Raw genomic sequence first — 21637 nt, forward strand, 5'->3', positions numbered from 1 at the left:
TACTGATTGATTTTAGAGAGAGGGCAACATCAATTTGTTGTACCACTTATTTATTTATGCATTTATTGGTTGATTCTTGTATGTGCCCTGACTGGGGATTGAGCCTGCAACCTTAGCTAGCTAGTTGGTTCCTTTTTTCTAACAATAGTAAATACTACAAGGGAAGAAACTGTTTCTTCACTTTTGTATTCCACTCACTTAGCACAGTGCCTAGCACATAGCAGGCTCTTAGTAAATGTAAGTTGAATTAATAAATAAGTGATCCTTGTTCTATGCCATAGGGCTTCTGAACAAAGGGATAAGATAATGTAATACGTGTTATACTTTTTCCTCTTCGGTAGGATTGGCGGGAGCTGTGGGTGGACGATGCCATCTGGCGGTTGCTGTTCTCCATGATCCTCTTTGTCATTATGGTTCTCTGGAGACCATCTGCAAACAACCAGAGGTTCTTGGACACTTCTTATTTACGCTGCTAACCATTGAATGACGGTGTTATCAAATAAGAGTGGTGCAGTGGGTGTCAGTGTCAGGGTCATGTCATTTAATGGAAGGAGGAGCACTCACTGGGTCTGGAATCAGGAGAATTAAGTTCCTATCTCAGCTCTTCTATTAATTTGCATTGTGATTTTTGGCATCCTGCCTCTTTTCACCAATCTGAGCTTTAATTTCCTCTTTGTATAATGTGGGGGAATTGAACCAATTGATCTGAGGTCCCTTTCATTTCTGACAACTGATAATAGATGTATTTGAATGGGAAAATAAGGAAGGTAGATAGATTTGACACTGGTAATGAGAGTTGTACCTGTCTAATGTTCAGAAGGAAAGAACAGTTTCTATAGTCAGTAGCCTAGCCCACTTTGTAACAATAGAGAGGGTAAATGAAAACTTACGTGAATGACTGTAATTAAAAATCCATGTGTGAATTTGCTTTTTCCATCTGTAGGCAAATCTCAGTTATTTAGGAATTGGCTATCTTAATTTTGTGACTCTATGCCTTTATTTCCCTTCTTTTTTCCCCCCTTTTGTGCGTGTAGACAGTTAAAAGTGTAGATTACACAATTGTACCAACAAAGAAGGAAAAGGATTGAGATGCTATAACTAACCAGCTAATTTTGTAATTAGACATACCAGTAAAATATACAGAAAGAAAACAAATGACATTCTTTTATCCCAGGAAAATAGTCTTGTCTTTTCACACTGTACTCTTAATATTTGTGTTCCTTGAAAAAAGTTGAAAAAGAATGGTGTGAAAGAAAATACTGTTCAGAAAGAGCCTAGACATCCTGGTGACCATCCTTTACATTGATCTATTCCTCTGTTCACATGCTAGCTATATCTATGGATGGGGTGGGCAAAAGTAGGTTAATAGTTGTAAAAAAAAAAAAAGTTTACTTTTTATTTATTTTTTTACTGATTTGGGAGAGAGAGAGAGAGAGAGAAAGAGAGAGAAACATTGATGTGAGAAACATCGATTGGTTGCCTCCTGTACAAACCCTGACCTGGGGTCAAACCCACGACCTAGAGATGTGCCCTGACTAGGAATTGAACCCATGACCTTTCGGTGCATGGGACATCACTCCAACTGAGTCATACTGGCCAAGGCACAGTTTATTCTTTTGTATTATTATTTATTAACTAGAGACCCGGTGCACGAATTCATGCATGGGTGGGGTCGGGCTGGGCTGGCGGGATGGAGGGGCTGCGGGTGATTGGCCAGCTGGCCCCACCCCCATGTGTTGGGGGCCGATCAGGGCCTGGATCAGGCTGGTTGACTGTTACAGTGCACATCATAGCCACGGGCCGTTCTGGTTGTTCTGCCGTTCTGGTCACTGGGCTTTTATATATATACTAGAGGCCCAGTGCACGACATTCGTGCACTGGGAGCAGGAGGGGGGGAAGATTCCCTCAGCCTGGCCTGCACTCTCTCGCAGTTTGGGACCCCTTGGGGGATGTCTGCCTGCTGGCTTAGGCTCGCTCCCCACGGAGCCAGGTGTGAACCTGGCTCAGGGCTTCTGGCTGAGTGGGGGAGCGCATTGACCACCAGGGAGTAGCTCCTGCATTGAGCGTCTGCCCCCTGCTGGTAAGTGCGCATCATAGTGAACAGTCATTCCACCATTCAGTCAGTTTGCTTATTAGCCTTTTATTATACAGGATAGATATTATAACTGTAAACCTACTTTTCCCCACCCCTGTATAAAATTAGTCCCTTTAGTCATTAAAAGATTTTTTTGCTTTACCTCTCCTCTTCCTTTCTGTCTTTATCTTTTTAAAAATATTGTGCCTACTCCCTCTAACTCCAATGTTACCAGCCTAATGTGATGTGTCCTTCCACATTTTACTCGTTTAAATATGGGCTCTTCTTTTACTCAGTAGTGCAAATGCCTTTCCAAGACAACTGCTTTAAATTAAACTTAATTATTTTCATGGATGGCATAATTTTACATGGTACAGATGTAGTACAGTTAATTAACTCATTTCTGTATTGATGGGCATTTGGACTATTTCCATTTGGGGTGACCACCCGTATGTTTAGAAGGACTTAAGGGACTCAGTATTTTCTTGTATTTAGAACAGAGGGTTTTTTTTACAGCAAAATAATGTGATCAGTAAGGGAAAAAGACACAGGTGGAGTCTAGAAAAATCCATATTTTCTTTTCTTTCTCTGAGGAAGTACATCAAGCGTGCTCTTTTGCTCAGCAACAAAAAGTGCAGTAGCAGTGTTTCTGTTCAGGGAAGCCCATTAGAGACTCAGCACTCAGGTTTTTATTGGGACTTGACACATAAGCACCCTCTGCTTAATATGTACCAAAATTCCAGGTTCCCAGAAGGTAAGCAAAGCTTATTATAGGTTGAATTATAGAGGTAATCTAGGCACAGTGATCCACCCTTACCCAGTTAGGAAACAGGTCCAGTGCCAGGTTCCCAGACACCAGCCATGGGGCATCCAGGTAAGTAGGCTCTCTAAAGGCCTGCTTTGTTACCTCTTATGCATAGGGGTCATTAAAAATAGGAATAAGGTACAATGATGTTTTAAATACCGTTTTACATCAATTCTTAAACACTTCAGTATTTCTTTGCCTAAATTTTTCTCCATCACACAACTATTAACTGTACCCAGAGTTTATTGGTTAACTTTAAACTTTTTATTGGTGTTCTTGGTTATAGAAAAACTTGAAACTAGGGAGTCAAATTTGTCAGTTTTTCCCCTCAGGGATTGTATATTTTGTGTCTTAAGACATCCTTTCCTAGCTTGAGGTGAAGTCATAGTTACTTTACAATTTTTTACAAATTTCATAATTGAGATTCCATTTATCAAGAATTATTTGATTATAGGTTTTCTGTTCTCTTCAATTGCTCTGATCCTGCATCAGTAGCACACTTAAGTAGTATCTGGAGAGCCTAAACCAGCCGTGGGCAAACTACGGCCTGTGGGCCAGATCCGGCCCCTTTGAAATGAATAAAACTAAAAAAAAAAAAAAAAAAAAAAAGACCGTACCCTTTTATGTAATGATGTTTACTTTGAATTTATATTAGTTCACACAAACACTCCATCCATGCTTTTGTTCCGGCCCTCCGGTCCAGTTTAAGAACCCATTGTGGCCCTCAAGTCAAAAAGTTTGCCCACCCCTGGCCTAAACCATGCTCCCTCAATCTCTCCTTTTTTTAAAAAAATATATTTTATTGATTTTTTACAGAGAAGAAGGGAGAGGGATAGAGAGTCAGAAACATCGATGAGAGATATTGATCAGCTGCCTCCTGCACGCCCCCCACTGGGGATGTGCCCGCAACCAGGGTACATGCCCTTAACTGGAATCGAACCCGGGACCCTTGAGTCCGCAGGCCGACGCTCTATCCACTGAGCCAAACCGGTTCCGCAACCTCTCCTTTTTTTTTTTTTAAATATATTTCTCCTTTTTTAAATGTCCTTTACTATTGGATCTTTTGCTCCTCAATAAAAATTTACCTTGATTGTTTAATTCTAGGAAAACCTTATTGGATTTTTATTGGAATTTAATTGAATTAATGGATTAATTAGGGAAATCTTTTTAATCCATTCAATGCTTCAGTTACATTTTATAATTTTATTTAAATGTTTTGAAAGTTTTTATGACTCTAGGGTACATACTTTAAAAATAATACATATGACTTTCCCAGATATGTCGGAAGGCTTTGGGCTTTTGTATATTTTTCATATCCATCCACCCTCCTACATTACCTTGTTAGTGCTGATAATTTTTAGGTTTTCTTGGTAGATTGGTTATTAGCTAAACTAATGATAATGTTATTTCTTTCCAAATAATCTTGCTTCATTTCTGATTTTTGTGTTGGCTAGGCTATTGAATTGAGGCAGTGAGAGTGGGACTCCTCATCTTATCACTTTAAAATAAGTGCTTCCAGGTCATCATTAACTTTGATATCTACTCTGAAATTTTGTTAGTTAACCTTTAACATGTTACAGGTGTTCCCTATTATTCCTAGTTTATAGAGTTTCTCTTTTAATCACAGAAGGGAGATTTAAAGACAAGGTAAATGAAAGTAACAGGCAACAGTAAGTACAGAGCAAGTTCAAAGATAAAGCATTCTAGGAATGACCTGTCTGCTGAGTCTCTTGGAAACTGTAGGAAAGATATCTGAGATGTATCTGATTAGGCCTTCATCTTCCCATTTCCACACTTGGAAACAGATTTTAAATTACCTGAAACACACAAGATCAGAACTTCCATCTCAACTACCTCATTGAAGGCTGAGATTTTAAATTACACGAGAATTTACTTACCTCTGGATGATACATATGCTTGTAAATGAACATTTTTGAGATGCTTACTGTGTGTCAGATATTTAAGTACTTTTTAAAGTGACTTACTTACTTACTTTTCATAGAACACCTGAGTAATGTTCTGTTATCCCCATTTACAGATGGGAAAACGGGAGGTGCACAGAGAGAATAAAGAATAAGTAACTTGATTAAAGTCATGGGTAGCATGTAGCTGAGCCTGCATTTATACACTGAGTGGCCAGATTATTATGACCATCAGTACTTCATTTACACTTCCAAAAATACTGAATATTGAAAACTTCCTAAGCAAATACTCTCAAGGTTTTATTATTGTTATTATTTACATAACTAATTCACTTCATTGTACTGATGGGGTGGTCATAATAATCTGGCCACTCTGTAAATATGGTACTATCCTGCTTCTCCCTTGCTAATACAGGCAATTGAGAGCTTTCTGAAGGGGAAGAATTATTTTATTATTCAGTTAACTGATTTTATGAATGACTGTAATTGGGAGCTTCAATAATCAGTCCTGTAAAATCCAGATAGTGGAGCAACTGTTGTAGTTTTCTGATTTTTTCCCTTATGTTCTACCTTTGTTCTCTCAGGTTTGCCTTTTCACCTTTGTCTGAGGAAGAGGAAGAGGATGAACAAAAGGAACCCATGCTGAAAGAAAGCTTTGGTAGTGATAAAATTTGCTTTTTATTTGTGCTTTAAATATTCTTTTCTGGTTTTTAGAAATAGAGTAAAGTTGACCCTGAACAACATGGGGGTTAGAGGTGCTGATTCCCCATGCAATTGAAAATTCATGTATAACTTTTGACTCCCCAAAACTTTACTACTGTTGACTGGAAGGAAGCCTTACTGATAACATAAAGTCATTTAGCACATATTTTATATGTTATATGTATTAAATGCTATAGTCTTACAATAAAGTAAGCTAGAGAAAAGACAGTATTATTAAAATCATAGAGAAAAAATACATTTACTGTGTTTATTGAAAAATTTCACATATAAGTGAACCCACACAGTTCAAACATGCTTACATTTTGAGTATCAAAATCAAGATACTTTGATGTAATTACATTGTTTATTATTTTACAGCTGTGTGTGGATGAAGTTAGGGAGAAGCAAAAATAAGGGCACGAATCTTAAGATGAAGCTATGGTAAATTCTGTAAATAATTGGTTATTAAGTGTTCAGTTAACTTACCAGAGATGAGCTGAAAATTTGGCTTTGAATTTCCCAGCATAAATGTAAAGATAGAGAAGCATCTGTTGTATAATTCAATGTCAGTAAGCTTAAAATAAAGCTCTGAATCCATTTTTGTGATCATTGCTAGATATTGACATTATTAGCCAATCTCCTTTTTTTTCTTTCTACAGAAGGGATGAAAATGAGAAGTACCAAACAAGAACCAAATGGAAATAGTAAAGTAAACAAAGCAGTAAGTGTGACTTCTTTTCTTTCCTCTGCCCTGCCCTCCAGCCTGTGGTGGGCTCAGCAGTATGTGCAGGCCTTAATGACTTTCTTCACCTGGGCTGTACTTAAGCTTGCTTTATAAATTTTTTAATGTCTATTACATTTATTTATTTTTTTAAATCCTCATCTGAGGATATTTTTTTTATTGCTTTTTAGAGAGAGAGGAAGGGAGGGAGAGGGGGAGAGAGAGAAAGAGAAACATAAGCATCGATGTGAGAGAGACACACAAACTGGTTGCCTCCCACACACGCTGGGGGGCGTACCTGCAACCAGGTACATGCCCTTGACCGGGAATTGAACTGGTGACTTTTCATTGTGTGGGCTGATGCTCTGACCTCTGAGCCACACCATTCAAGGCAACATTTGCATTGTTAAAAACAGAGACAGCAAGTGATTCTATCTAGGAGAGAATCTTTTTTTTTTTTTTTTTTTTAATATATTTTATTGATTTTTTACAGAGAGGAAAGGAGAGAGATAGAAAGTTAGAAACATCGATGAGAGAGAAACATCGATCAGCTGCCTCCTGCACATCTCCTACTGGGGATGTGCCCGCAACCCAGGTACATGCCCTTGACCGGAATCGAACCTGGGACCTTTCAGTCCGCAAGCCGACGCTCTATCCACTGAGCCAAACCGGTTTCGGCGAGAGAATCTTGAACTAGGTGGTTTGTTTATGACCTGAAAAGGTACCAGACCAGTCTCTTGGTTTTGTTTCATGGTTTTTGTCAGTGAAATCATAGCCTCATTAATAACCTAAAGTTTTTACTGTAGTAAACTTTAGAGTTTTTAGTCAGCATTGTGTGTGTGTGTGTGTGTGTGTTTTGTTAATCCTCACCCAAGGATATTTTCCCATTGATTTTTAGGGAGAGTGGAAGGGAGGGGGAGAGACAGACAGAAACATTGATGTGAGAGAGACATAGTGATTGGTTGCCTCCCACACAACCAGGGCTGGGGATTGAGCGTGCAATGGAGGTACATGCCCTTGGCCAGAATTGAACCCGGGACCCTTCAGTCTGCTGGCTGACACTCTATCCACTGAGCCAAACTGGCTAGGGCAGATTTTCATTTTTTAGAACTGCATTTACTCTACATTAAGGACTTTATCTCATTTTTAAGAAGCAAAGCTTACATGAAATGAAAGCTAGGTATTAGACCCTTGAGCAGAAATCATTTAAGGCTATAGAACATCATTTTACATTTTGGTGATGTAGGTTTTAAGTTATTTGACTTTACTATTAGGAATCCCATTTGTTATGTCAATATACTAGTTCAGAGTAACAAAAGATTAAATTTAAAGATTTTGAGACCTTTAGATTCTTGCCTAAGATGTATTATTTTATGCTAACAGCTGGTACTTGTATGTTCCCAGCAGGAAGATGATTTGAAGTGGGTAGAAGAAAATGTCCCTTCTTCTGTGACAGATGTGTAAGTGTTTGAACCATTACTAAAAGAACCCTATTTCACAGGTAGTATTGAGGGCCAGAGTACACAATGAGAATGCTTGTAGTTAACTTTTCAAAAGAATAATTAAAAACATTAAAAAGATGTTTAAGAATAAAGATTAGGAATGATATACGTACAAACAAAAGTAATTGAGATTATTTGGTCAGATGACATTTTTGTTTAGAAAGATTTCGATATAGATGTTTCCAAAATCAGTGGGATAATTCTTTTGGAATATTTTTTTTATTCTTTTACTTTTTTGTAAAGATTATCGTTTACATTCAGTATTATTTTGTACTAGTTTCAGGTGTACAGCACAGTGGTTAGACAATCATATACTTCACAAAGTGCTTCTCCCCATATTTCTAGTACCCACCTGGTGCTGTACATAGTTACTAAAATATTATTGACTATATTCCCTATGCTGTACTTTATACTGTGACTATTTTATAACTACCAATTTGTACTTCTTAATCTCTTCATCTTTTTCACCCATTCCCTCAACCTCCCTCCCTCTGGCAACCATCAGTCTGTCCCTGTATCTATGAATCTGTTTCAATTTTGTTTGTTCATTTATTTTTGGAATTTTTGACTTCTTTTCCATAGCTATAATTTCATTTTTAAAAAACATTTATTTGTTTATTTATTTTTTAATATATTTTTATTGATTTCAGAGAGGAAGGGAGAGGGAGAGAGAGATAGAAATCAATGATGAAAGAGAATCATTGACCAACTGCCTCTTGCACACTCTGCACTGGGGATTGAGCCTGCAACCCGGGCATGTGCCCTGACTGGGAATCGAACTGTGACCTCCTGGTTCATAGGTCAATGCTCAACCACTGAGCCACACTGGCTGGGTATAGCTATAATTTTAGTAAACATTGGTTCTATTACAATACAGAATGTGTTTTTGTTTTTTAATACAATTTTAGTAATTTTGATTCTTGTTTTTTATTTGTTCCCCCCCCCAAATAGCCATTAATAAGATACACTTATTATATACTTAACAAAAAAAAAAGCTTTATATTGCATTCATTATTCCATTGTCCTTTTTGAACCACATTTGGCTTTATTTTACATTATTCTATTTGGTGTTTTTCTCTCTGCAGAGCACTTCCAGCCCTTCTTGATTCAGACGAGGTTAGTAATCAAATCACCTGCAAAAAAATATGGGTCTAGTGACTTACTAGGGAGTCATAAGTTCTTTGTTCAGGGAGATTTTATTTGACTCAGTAAGAGTATCATTGAAAAGGATGAGAACAGAAATACTAACATTAGAACTCAAATATTCAGGAGGGTTTACTTTGTGTATATGTCCTCCTTTTCCAAAGTTTTATGGTCAGACTTGAGAATGTCTTTAATTTGGGTAGCAAATAACTAAAAAAAGTATAATTTCTTTACTGTCCCACTTTCTACTTTCTTTGTCTTTAAGAAATTCAGTTTTAACCCTTACTTAATTTAGGAAAAAATAATAAAAGGATTGAGAAAGGAATATCATAGACAAAAGGAACATATAAATTATTTTAAGTTACCTATTATTCATTATTGTCCATGCAACTATCTCTTTCATATATTAAGGATTATAATTAGTACCTCTGATGTTTATTTTTTAAAATATATTTTCATTAATTTCAGAAAGGAAGGGAGAAGGAGAGAGAGATAGAAACATCAATGATAAGAGAGAATCATTGATCAGCTGCCTCCTGCATGCTCCCTACAAGGGATGGAGCCTGCAACCTGGCCATGTGCACTGACTGGGAATCGAACCGTGACTTCCTGGTTAATAGGTCCATGCTCAACTACTGAGCCACACCAGCTGGGCTTATGTTGATTTTTAATCTTAATATGCTCCCATACAGTTCATCTGAAAGGCTTCACAATAATTGCCTGAGTTAATGGGAACTGGCTCTGGACATGTTCTGAATATTGGGTTAGAGTCTCTTGGTTTTAGGAAGCCTTTTGAGCACACCAAAAAATTATGGTCAAGAACAAATAAAATGACCATCTTAACGAGTCTCAAATGCAAAGTGTTAACTGTATGTGCATTCTTGGGCAACAGATCTCTAGAACTTTTTATCAATATAATTTTAGTGAGTATAATTTCTTTATAAGGATATGCCATAGTTTGTACAATTCTGTGTTTTTGAACACTTAATTTTTTCTAGTATTTTATTCTGAGTGTTGCATTAGAAATTCTTGTGACTAAATCTTTGCCTATATCCCTGACTATTTCTAATTCAGTTAAATTCCTGAATTAGAGGAGATACACATTTTTATTAAAGCTTAATCTTAAGTAAATTGTTGTTTTATCATCTTATTTGACTCTAAAACATGCAATTCCTTTTGATTTGTTGTTTGATATACAGAGGCCTAGAGGTTTTGATTTGGTTAATCTTGTGTGGGGCCTGGACATGTCTATCTTTCAAAATCTTCATAAATGATTAGGAATCATCTCTCCTAAGTATTTAATGAACATAAACAAGTACTTGCAGGAAATGCCTGTGTGCCTCATCTATATAGAAGATATTTGGAATGTAGGCCATTTAAAATTAATGTATTTTGAACAAACCTTTTTATTTTTTTCCCTAGGAACGAATGATCACACACTTTGAAAGATCCAAAATGGAGTAAAGAGTGGGAAGATGTGCAGTTGAAGATGCTAGTATCTGGGAAGAGATCATCTTCTGTCAATCCTCTGCACTGCTCCATGGATTGAAGGAGGCAATGACATCCTGATCTGTTCCTTGATCTTTGTGCTTTGGAGCTGGCGAGAGGTGTCAGAACTAGAACATCTTATTGAATGATGTTCATAGGATGAAAAAATTCTGCAAGTTTCTTATTTACAACATTGATGCCCCATTCCCTCCCACACCCTCACATGGATGTTGATGCAACTTATGTGTGTTCTTCCTGAACCTTCTATGATGTTTAAATTGTTTAATCTGTCAAACTAAAAAGTTCAACATCTTTTAAAAAATGTGACATCACCACCATAACATGTAATCTCCAGGAGCAACTGCCTGCGATTTTTATTTATTTAGGGAGTTACATAGGTGATGGGGAAATTGTTAATTATCTTTCCGTTTCCTGGGAAGCCAAGGTTACATCTTGAAGAGGTAGTTTTGAGGAAAAAAAGTCCTTATGACTTGAGCCATGGTTCTACCAATAATTAAAAGAAAGAAAAAAAAAAAAGAGAGCAAGGGAGAGAAAGAAACTGTTACAGTGTAATCCAGATAATTTTAAAAAGCAAAATCAAGTGCAATTTTGTTTACAAATGGTATATATTAAAGATTTTTCTATTTCAGATGTACTTTAGAGAAAAATATTAGCTTAACTCTTTTGACATCTGCTATTGTGACACATCCCATTGCTGGCAATGTGGTGCACACTCCAGAACTTTTAACTACTGTTTTGTAAGCCTCAAGGCAACATTGCAGACTCCAGACATTGCTTTGTTTGCCTTCATTTACTGGGTGTTGCACTAGATGCAGAGAGGCACGCCATCTAAGTGCTTGTGAATGAGCACCCTGTTAAAAACTCTAATTCTTCAGAAGCAGGAGCCAGTACAAAGGAAACAGGTCCTTCTGGTTTAAGTTTTGCTGCATGAAGTAGTATGGAGACCCTGGACTGCTGCTCATTCTTTAGGGTAAACGGTTCTTGTATCTGGTGTTGGTTTAGAGACTGTTTATAAGAGACATCACAAGGTGATGGGATTCATTTGAAGCACTCTATTTCTGTTTTAATGGTTTGTCTACTTTTGCCTTCCAAGAGTTTTGTTCTACATAGAAAGTTCATGCCGTTTTTTAATATAAAAAATTTTAACAAAATTAATGTGTTTTCTGTGTCTTTTTTTTTTTTTTACTTTATCTAAAACCCTTCTTTCTCCCAAACTCTCATGGGAATTTTCCTTCCATGATTTTTATTCTATATCGCCTTGAGCGATATCTGTTGAAACCAATAACCACATGACCACAATCTTCACTAATTAATACTATAGTAAAAGTGTTTACATTTATGTAACATTTCTCTACAGCTGTTTGTGGTGTGTGTGTGTGTTTAAAATATATTTTTATTGATTTCAGGGGAGAGGGGAGAGAGAGAGAAACATCTGTGATGAGAGAATCACTGATTGGCTGTCTCCTGTACGCCCCCTACTGGGGATCGAATCTGAAACCCCGGCATTTGCCCTTGACCAGAATTAAACCTGGGACCCTTCATTCCACAGGCCGACATTCCAAATTGGCTAGGGCTGTGTGTGTGTGTGTTTAAATCACTAAGGCAATACCTCTAAGGAACCATATGAGAAATTGAGTATATTCTTAGATTAACCCATTACAAAGGGCTGATATAATTATCATATGCTTCTGTTCTTCCATACTACAACTTAGCAAGTGAATAATAGTCGTAATAGTCAGGATAGTTGGTCAAATGTTTTTTGAGGCTGGTTAGATGTCGACTTGAGGCCAGGAAAAACCCTCCACAAAACTATTGTGATAAGCAGAAGTTTATAGATGTAGCCTGGGACCTGATAATTCTTTTTCTATGGCTTCTTATGTGATTGTATATAGTGTGTCATTTTTTTAAGAAGGGGTTCAGAAGAAATTTATAGTATTACACTGACCTGTTACCTTATAGTTTGCATTGTTTATTTTAGTCTTAGCCCTTGGTCCTGGAACTACAGGTATTATTAGGCTTCCTTCCAGTAGAGCAGCTGGCAGTTAAAAATTTTCAAGGAGTTCAGTTTCTATGGTAAAAATCAGACAACATAAGGTTTGTTTAGCATTTCTTTTTGTTTCTTACTACTTGAAAATATTTGATTATCAGAAATAGCATTTGATAAAGATCACACAGTATTCCTAATTTACAATGAAGAAACTGAGATTGTGTAAAATTAGAATGACCAGGCCATCTTTAACTCATCATAGACTCACGCTTTTTTTCTTCCACATTTGTGCTTTAAACCAAATGCTTAATTTTATGACATACATGCTGTTTTCTTGGGGGTAAATTGCTAGATACTGGTCATTGCAGTGCTTCTCAAACTTTCAAGTGCTGGGCTCACCTTGGGAATCTATTAGACTGCTGGGCGCCCCCTCCCCCATCCTGCCACTCTTCAGAGTTTCTGATTGACTAGGGCAGGAATGAAGCCTGAGACTTTGCATTTCTAACAAGTTCCCAAGTGCTGCCAGTCTAGGGACCACCCTTTGAGAACCACTTGCTTGGAACACCTTTAAAATGCAAGGGTAAGGCTGTGATTATAATGGTAATACTAAAACGATCAGTTATTGAGTCAAGCATTGCTAAGAGCTCACAGCGCTAGGTAGGACATACAGTCATCGTTTTGCACATTAAGGAAATTTAAGCCCTTGGGAGATTAAATTTTTTAAATGTCACAGCCCGTTTCCTAAATGGCAGATCTCCGTCCCAGGTCTGACGCCAAAGCCCGAATTCTATACTTCCTAACCCTGTACTTCCACCACCACACGATACTTCCTAACACAGTTCTAAGATTCCATCATTTCCCCTCCTTGTTAAGCCCATGGCTACTCCACAATGGAGAAGAAGCCCTAGGCCTACGGTGAAAGGGGAACCCAAGCCTTGGTGCATTCCTTGAAGGTGATTTAAGAGCTAGGGCGGAAGGGGCGGGCTCCGGCTGCGGAAGGGGTGGGCTTAGGCCAGCAGGAAGTCCGGTGTTGGTGATGGCTCAGCTGCTGAAAGGCCTGTAGTTGGGGTCTCCGGCCAGGTTCTGCTCGGCCCTTTCCTCAGCGCGGTTCTCTTCCAGGCCCGGCCCAGCCCGGCCCTCTCAGAGTGAGGCTGTCCCGGCGACTCTGCTCGCCGCCATGCACGACGCCTTCGAGCCGGTGCCGATCCTAGAAAAGCTGCCTCTGCAGATCGACTGTCTGGCTGCCTGGGGTGAGTCGGAGGACCGAGGGGCCGAGGCGGGGGCCCTTCACAAGCCTGGGGAAGTGGACCGGCGTCTGGCGATGCGGGCTCGGGTCGGACGCCCTCCGAAAGGGAGCTGCGATGAAGGCGAGCAGAGCATTGTAGACAGCGAGGGCTCTTAGGACCATCCCCTGGGATCCAAGCATTGTAGGGCCGTGCCGCCGGCACTTGCTCTTGGTGCAGAGTTGGAGGTTGAGCTTTCCTTAATTGTGCTCAGCTTTGGCTTATTTCGATTCCCGAGTACTCTTTAGTGTGGAGGCACAAGCAGTGGGAAGCTTTCAGCCTGCCAGGAACTTGAGCTTATCTGATGATTGTGTTGTACTGGTTTGGGGGGAATAAGAGGGGCGGCGGGGGGGAGGGATGAAGAGGGAGGGGGGTTGAACAAGTTAACACCATATGCCATTTTCATTAGTGATCATTCATTGTTCACTTCTCATTATTGTAGGTAACTCACGTTGTTATTTAAACTCTTAATCTAGCCCAGCGATTTTCAACCAGTGTGCCACAAGAATTTGTAAAATATGCACTACCTGACTATTTAGTCAAGGGCACTGACCTCTTTTCCCTTAGATTGTAAAAAATTAAAATAAAATAAAAAATGAGAACAGCCAGCACAACAATAACCGTCCCGAGTGAATGAATAAAAATTGTACCCATTTTTGGTCAGATCAGCAAAAATAACCAACCGTTTTTGGTGTGCTGCAGAATTTTAGTAATTAGTTTGTGTGCCATGAGATGAAGAGGGTTGAAAATCGCCGATCTAGTCAAATGGTTCATTGCCTTATATTCAAGTGCCCAAGTTACCTTAACTCTAGGTAGAACACCATCATTCCAGGCTGTCCTGAAATTTAACCCATAAAAACTGGCATAAGCCTCTTGGGAGTGGCCAGTACAGAAAACAGGGTCAGACAGCTCTTATCTCTTGTATACTGTGGAATAAAAAAGGTTTCAGCGGTCTAAACTTGGACTCTTAACTATGAACATTATGACTGGTTGTGTCTAACAGCCCCCAAAGACCAAACTGAAATAATTCCAGTTTTTCCTGTTAATGTCCAGGTAAGAAATCAAGGACTATAAAAAGGTAGCTCAGAACCCTTAATCAGGTCTTACACTGAGGGCCTGGTAGGAGTCTCAGTGGTGGCTGGCATTTTATGCATCATCTTATGGGCAGCGCCACCCAGTCAGCCTTCCCCGTGATGGGCCTGGTGGAGTCTTGGTGGTGGCTGGCATCTTATGCATCATCTGTGGACAGTCCCACCCAGTCAGCTTTGCAGAGCTCTTCACAGCCTCTTCAGTAGGGTGCGTTCACTACAGATTTTCATGTTAACGTACACCCCTCCTGCCTTAGCAGCCCTGGGCCTCTTTAAAATCGCATCTCCGTAGTAAGCAGTCCTCGTCCTTTGGGTTAAGGAGAGAATCCTGCTTCCTCCAGATATCTCAAGAAGGCCTCCGTTTTCTGTCATTAAGTGCTCTCAGTAAGAATTTAAAACTTGAAAATGAAAGACCTGACACTGCACAAAGGGTTTCATTCCCCTATTTCTTCATCAAATATGTATTAAGTACCTACTTAGACCCGTCTCTCTGCTAGGGGCAGGAATAAGGGTGAGTAAGACACAGTGCCGGTGCTTCTGGGACACACAGTGGGGGACAAAGACATAAAGCAGATTATGGTACGAGACAAATGATAACAGAGTCATATGCTGCCTATTAGGAAAACATGGAGGAGGGGTACCCAACCCTGCCTAGGACTTACGCTTCTGAAAAGGATGGGTGTAGTTGCTTACCACACTCTACTTCATTTGTCACAGTTTGACTCGGATACCCTGTGGAACTAGTAGTAAACATATCTCAGCCTCTCTCACCAACAACACTTTGTCACAGTAAGGATTCCCTCCCTGTACCTGTGCTTTTCAGGAAGACAGGCTTGAAATGGTAGGTAGCTTTGGACCTGCCTTGATCTTCCACCAAACAGGAGATATGCCTGTTGCCTACTAGGATGTTGTGGTAGGTATTGGGGCTACAAGAGGCCATTTACCGCCTCTTGCCTCAAAACTGCTTTATTTTCGGGCTTTAGCAGCAATCAGTATTGCTCTTCCTAGTCGCTGCCCCTTTTACCTGATGTTCATCCAGGAACTTGCAGGACCAGACAGTAATTGAGCTGGACGATAATCTCTCTTCAGAAGTGGAAATAAGGAGGGCAGTGATGATGATGACCTCTCTAAACTCCAGAGTTGTAGAATCCAGCTGCCTTTTAAGCATCTTCCTTTTGGGTGTCTAGTAACATGGCCAGAAAACTCTTGATGATTACACTCTCCCAAAACATGCCTTTCCCTCATACCATATCTCAGCAAATGTCATTTCTGTTTACTCATTTGGCTAAGGCCAAAAGCCTTGGAATCATTCTTGACTTCTCCTTTTCTCTTATACACCACATTCATTCCAGGGCACATGCCTGGGTTGCAGGCTTGATCCCCAGTATGGGGTGTGCAGGAGGCAGCCAATCAATGATTCTCTCTAATCATTGATGTTTCTATCTCTCCTCCTCCCTTCCTCTCTGAAATCAATGAAAATATTTTTTAAAAATAAATAAAATGCACAATAAAAGAAGACAGAATCACTTTCTTTTTCTGGAAGACTAAGGACATCAACCTGGAAGATGTTCCTGAGGTGGCTCCTGACTCGTTTTTATAAATATAACCACTGCCTTCCAGACCACCTCTGGCCAACACCCAGTCTTTTGATGTGAGACGCCTTATTAAGTGCATCACAGCATGTGGTTAGGTCCTGGCTCACATGCATATCTTTTTTTTAAAAAAATATATTTTATCGATTTTTTACATAGAGAAAGGGAGAGGGATAGAGAGTTAGAAACATTGATGAGAGAGAAACATCAATTTAGCTGCCTCCTGCACACTCCCTACTGGGGATGTGCCCGCAACCAAGGTATATGCCCTTGACCAGAATCGAACCTGGGACCCTTCAGTCCGCAGGCTGACTCTCTATCCACTGAGCCAAACCAGCCAGGGCTCACATGCATATCTTACTACATGTGTGACTCTGGGCAAATACTTGTCCCCAAGGCCTCAACTCCCTCACCTATAAAATGGGGATTTATAAAAAGGACAATTCAAAGCATAGTTGTGAGTATTCATGAAATAACATTAATTATATGTGCTTAGTATTTTCTGGAATACAGTGCATGCTCAGTCTATTTGTACCATTATCCATATTTTATTTTACAAAGGAGCAAGAGAGAGTATGACTGATTTCTGTTACAAGATCAGAAAGCTGAGGAAGTATCTGTATGTGCTTAGCTTCTCTTAATGAGTTAATATGGACCTGTCAGGTAATTATTTAAACACTTTCAGAGCCTCTTTAGTTGTACTATAGACCACTGTCTCCCAAAATGAGGCCCCTGAACCAACAGCATCACCTGGAACTTCTTAGAAATGCAAGTTCCAGGGCCCATTCAGACCTATTGAAAAGGAAGCAGGTCGGCCCAGCAATCTGTTTTCACAAAGCCTCACATGATTCTGATACACACCAACGTTTTAGAACCATGGGCCTCAACCATCATTTTTTTGTTTTTTTTTTAAACAAGAGCTTTATTGAAATGTAATTCACATACCATACAATTCACCCATTTAAAATGTACAATTCGGTGGTGTTTAGTACTTACACAGAATTGTGCAAGTATTGCCACAGCCGATTTTAGAACATTTTCATTACCCTAAAAAAAACCTCCGAACCCATAGTATTCATTCTGCATTCCCCCCCCCCCCCCCCAAGCCCACCAGTCCTAGGCAACCACTAATCTTTGTCTCCATAGATTTGCCTAATTCTGGACATTTTTTATGAATAGAATCATACAATATGTAGCCCTTTTTGACTGGCTTCTTTCATTAGCATAATGTCCAGTTCATCCCTGGTATAGATGTATCAGCACTTCATTTCTTAATTTCCATTGTATGGATAGGCCACATTTTGTTTATCTCTTCATCAGGTGATTGACATTTGGGTTGTTTCCACCTTTTGGCTATTAAAAATGATGCTACTATGGAACGTTTGTGTAAAAGTTTTTGTGTAGATGTATGTTTTCATTTCTCTTCTTTATATGCCCGGGGTGGAATTGTGAGGTAATATAGTTATTCTATGTTTAATCTTTTGAGGAACTGCCAGCCAGACTGTTTTCCAAAGTGACTGCACCATTTTATTTTCCTGCCAACAGTGTATGAGGGTTCCAATTTATTCCCATCTTCATCAACACGTTATTATCTACTAGACCATCTTTTGAGATAAGGAATTCTGTAACCTTAATATACTATGGCACTTCTTATTTTCCCAAAGGTTAACTCATTAAACTTTCAAAGGATGCCTTTTAGCTGTCATTTCTGAGATTAGATACTTAGTTTCATGTTTATGTTATCCATTTTAGGATTTTATAAACTTCCATGATGTTTTAGGGCAGTTTAATTTAGAAACAATGAAGCCAGGGCATTTTTTTCTTCTCTAATATGTCTAGTCTGGTAATTGTTGAATAAATACTTTTTTGACTGGTTGATTCTCAAATAGTTCTTTTTTTTTTTAATATATTTTATTGATTTTTTACAGAGAGGAAGGGAGAGAGATAGAGAGTTAGAAACATCGATGAGAGAGAAACATTGATCAGCCACCTCCTGCACACCTCCCACTGGGGATGTGCCCGCAACCCAGGTACATGCCCTTGACCGGAATCGAACCTGGGACCCTTCAGTCTGCAGGCCGACACTCTATCCACTGAGCCAAACCAGTTCCGGCTCAAATAGTTCTTGACTATAAACATTCTTTAGCTTTGCAAACATCTGCTATCAAAAAAATCACAACTCACTTTCTTGACCCTTTGATTCGGATTATCACCCCCAGATAAAAAAACAGGATCTGACAAAAGCTGACTGATGTTTCTCATTTCATTTCTTAATGAAAAGCTCTATTCTTTTCCAGAGGAATGGCTTCTTGTTGGAACCAAACAAGGACATCTTCTCCTCTACAGGATTCGGAAGGATGTTGGTAAGTGGCAACTTTCCAGAATTGGAAAGAAATGGCTTACTATCCATAAAAAAAAAAAAAAAAAAAAAGTTTTGATAGTTGGCTAATGTACAACTGTAAAATCAGTGATTTCTGGACCATTAAAAGAGTTGGGTGGGGATTGGGAGTAGCACTGTGGGAAAGTGGGGAGAATCATGTGAGAATCTCCAGGGTTTTTTTTTTTTTTTAATTTTCAGACCATATGCCCCTGTGTCCATGGGGATGGCGAGGCCGGGGGTAGGGGGGTTAGATGTTCCCCCTTCCTTATTTTTTGGAGACTTCCTGCGAGAAATAAGAAATGTTACGTTGGGAAATAAGATGTTTCTGTAAATGATGTGGTAGTAGGAAAAAAATTAGGAACCTTTGATTTAAAAGACCTTATTGATTATGAGGGGTAAACTAGGAGAAAAAGGATCTAGGTTTGAGTCCAGCTTTATTTCTGCTTGGCTACTTGACTGAGTAGGGCCTTTCCAATGTCATTTTTCCCTTCTATAAACTGTCATTTTTTATCACAAACTTGTTGGGGTCAGATTCAATTAAATGTTTGAAAGAACTTAAAAAACTAAAGTTCTAATTAAATATGCCTTAGAATAGTAACTAAAAAGTGTGTGGAATTTATTCTGTTAGAGGACCCTTTAACAGAAAAAAAAAGTATTTCATTTCCTTTCCCTAATTTTATTTCCCTGCTCTCTTTATGGAAAGTCATTATGTTTGGATTTTATGCCCTGGAGCTTCAAGTCTGTAGAAATCTGCTGTTGAACCCTATGTTCAACAGCAGTAGGTTGAACCCTATGAAATTGTCATTATTCAGCCATATTAGAAAAAAAATTTCATAGTTTTCAACCTGATAACTTTCTATAGTAAATAACTTCAGGAAACATGGAAATGGAGCCTTCTCTTTAGAACCTAGAGCAAAGGTAACATAGAGGAAAAAGAACATCTTACTAGTATAGGGAAAGAGAAAAATTATTTCCCCTCTATTCATTTTAGGTTCATTGGCTAAAGACCTGTAAATCAGACGGACAAAGGACAGATTAACAAGAGGAAAACAAGTAGAGTTTATTAACTTGTGCATTTTACGTACACATGAGAGCACTCAGAGATGAATAAGGCAAAGGGGTGATTCGAACTTGGGCCTTTGTATCATCCTAACAAGCAAGCAACAAATTTTTAGAGAAGTGACCAGATAAAGGAAAAGGACTTGTGAGTTTCTAGAGTGGCAAATTGTGGGAAAGCAAATATATGGAGATAAGTTTGCTATGTAGATTTCTCTGCTGCCATCTCTGGGCTGATAAGGGTCTTGAGTTGTTTCCAATGATTAGTGAGCAAAGGGAATCTGTCACTTTAAAGAAAACAACTGGCATTTTATTATTTTTTTAAATATATTTTATTGGGATAGAGAGTTAGAAACATTGATGAGAAAGAAACATCGATCAGCTGCCTCCTGCACACCCCCTATTGGGGATGTGCCTGCAACCAAGGTACATGTCCTTGACCAGAATCGAATCTGGGACCCTTCAGTCTGCAGGCCGACACTCTATCCACTGAGCCAACCCTGTTAGGGCACAACTGGCATTTTATTGCTAACTAGAGGCCCAGTGCACAAAAATTTGTGCACTCGGGGGTTAGGAAGGGGGGGGCCCCCCTGCCCGGCCTGTGCCCTCTCGCAGTCTGGGACCCCTCGGGAGATAACGACCTGCTGACTTAGGCCTGCTCCCGGGTGGCAGAGGGCAGGCCCAATCCCTAGGTGCAGCCCCTGGTCGGGCTCAGAGCAGGGCCGACTGGGGAGTTGGGGCACCGCCCCCTGTCATGCACAGAGCAGGGCGGATTGGGAGGTTGCGATGCCACCCTCAGTCACACTCAGGGTAGGGCCGATTGGGGGGTTGGGGCACCTCTCCCTGTCACACTCAAGGCAGGGTCGATGGGGAGGTTGCAGCGCCACCCCCTGTCACGCACAGAGCAGGGCCAATCAGGGGGTTGGGGCGCTGCACCCTGTCACGCACAGAGCAGGGCCCATCAGGGGGGTTGGGGCTCCGTACCCTGTCACGCACAGAGCAGGGCCAATCAGGGGGTTGAGGAGCTCCCCCCTGTCACTCACAGGGCAGGGCCAATGGGGAGATTATGGCTCTACCCTGTCACACACAGAGCAGGGCCTGTGGGGGTGGGGGTGGGGCACCTCCCTCTATCACCCACAGAGCAGGGCCAATCAGGGTGTTGGGGCGCAGCCACTGTCACACACAGCAGGGCCCGTGGGGGGGGGGGGTTGGGGCGCCTTCCCCTGTCACGAACAGAGCAGGGCAGATAGGGAGGTTGTGGCCCCGCCCCCTGTCACACACAGAGCCGCAGGGCGATCAGGGGGTTTGGGTGCTGCCCCCTGTCACGCTGATCCCGGTGCTGGGAGGCATATTACCCTTTTACTATATAGGATAGAGGCCTGGGGGCCGGCTGGTTTGCCCTGAAGGGTGTCCTGGATCAGGGTGGGGGTCCCCACTGGGGTGCCTGGCCAGCCTGGATGAGGGGATGATGGCTGTTTGCAGCTGGTCACACACCCTTCAGGGTGGGGGTCCCCACTGGGGTGCCTGGCCAGTCTGGGTGAGGGGCTGAGGGCTGCTTTCAGGCTGACGGTTGTTGATTGAAGCTCCCAACCGCTCCTTTTTTTATTTTATTCTGGGCCAGCTTTAGCTCTGGCTCTAGCTCTGAGGCTTCATATCTGGTTTGTTTCGGTTCTATAATCGAAACAATGTATAACTTCAGCTCTGAGATCCCAGCCTGTATTTGTTAGAATGTTTCAAACTGCCAGCTCAGAGGCCGGCAAGTCAGGCGGGGAATGTTGGAGTCTGCAGTCACTGGAGCAAGCAAGCCTCATGTTCGCTTCCAGCTGCCTGGCTGCCGGCCGCCATCTTGGCTGACAGTTAATTTGCATAAGGA

At 40.5% G+C, this 21637-nt stretch overlaps 2 protein-coding genes across 11 annotated transcripts in view; both read left to right on the forward strand.

Moving 5' to 3' along the window:
* Nucleotides 1–11477, forward strand: part of TMEM87A (transmembrane protein 87A) — a 45505-nt gene extending 34028 nt beyond the window's left edge. For 3 of the 8 annotated variants that reach the window (XM_070424556.1, XM_070424564.1, XM_070424600.1), the window contains 6 exons: nucleotides 342–445; nucleotides 5386–5459; nucleotides 6163–6224; nucleotides 7608–7684; nucleotides 8812–8842; nucleotides 10292–11477. In XM_070424556.1, coding sequence (XP_070280657.1) covers nucleotides 342–445; nucleotides 5386–5459; nucleotides 6163–6224; nucleotides 7608–7684; nucleotides 8812–8842; nucleotides 10292–10333 — 390 coding nt within the window. In that variant the 3' untranslated portion in view covers nucleotides 10334–11477. The remainder of the gene's footprint in view (nucleotides 1–341; nucleotides 446–5385; nucleotides 5460–6162; nucleotides 6225–7607; nucleotides 7685–8811; nucleotides 8843–10291) is intronic. The other 5 variants (XM_070424573.1, XM_070424582.1, XM_070424609.1 and 2 more) reach the window with 2 other exon arrangements.
* Nucleotides 11478–13389: 1912 nt separating this feature from the next.
* VPS39 (VPS39 subunit of HOPS complex) overlaps nucleotides 13390–21637 on the forward strand; it is a 46482-nt gene continuing 38234 nt past the window's right edge. For all 3 annotated transcript variants that reach the window (XR_011472685.1, XM_070424628.1, XM_070424641.1), the window contains exons 1-2: nucleotides 13390–13615; nucleotides 18626–18691. Coding sequence is in view for 2 of the 3 variants with exons in the window: in XM_070424628.1 (XP_070280729.1) it covers nucleotides 13543–13615; nucleotides 18626–18691 (139 nt within the window). In the remaining variant the exon portion in view is untranslated. The remainder of the gene's footprint in view (nucleotides 13616–18625; nucleotides 18692–21637) is intronic.

The sequence above is a fragment of the Myotis yumanensis genome, unplaced genomic scaffold (genome assembly GCF_028538775.1).
Source record: "Myotis yumanensis isolate MYYU_CA2020_CCGP unplaced genomic scaffold, mMyoYum1.0.hap1 SCAF_1, whole genome shotgun sequence".
NCBI classification, from domain to species: Eukaryota; Metazoa; Chordata; class Mammalia; order Chiroptera; family Vespertilionidae; genus Myotis; species Myotis yumanensis.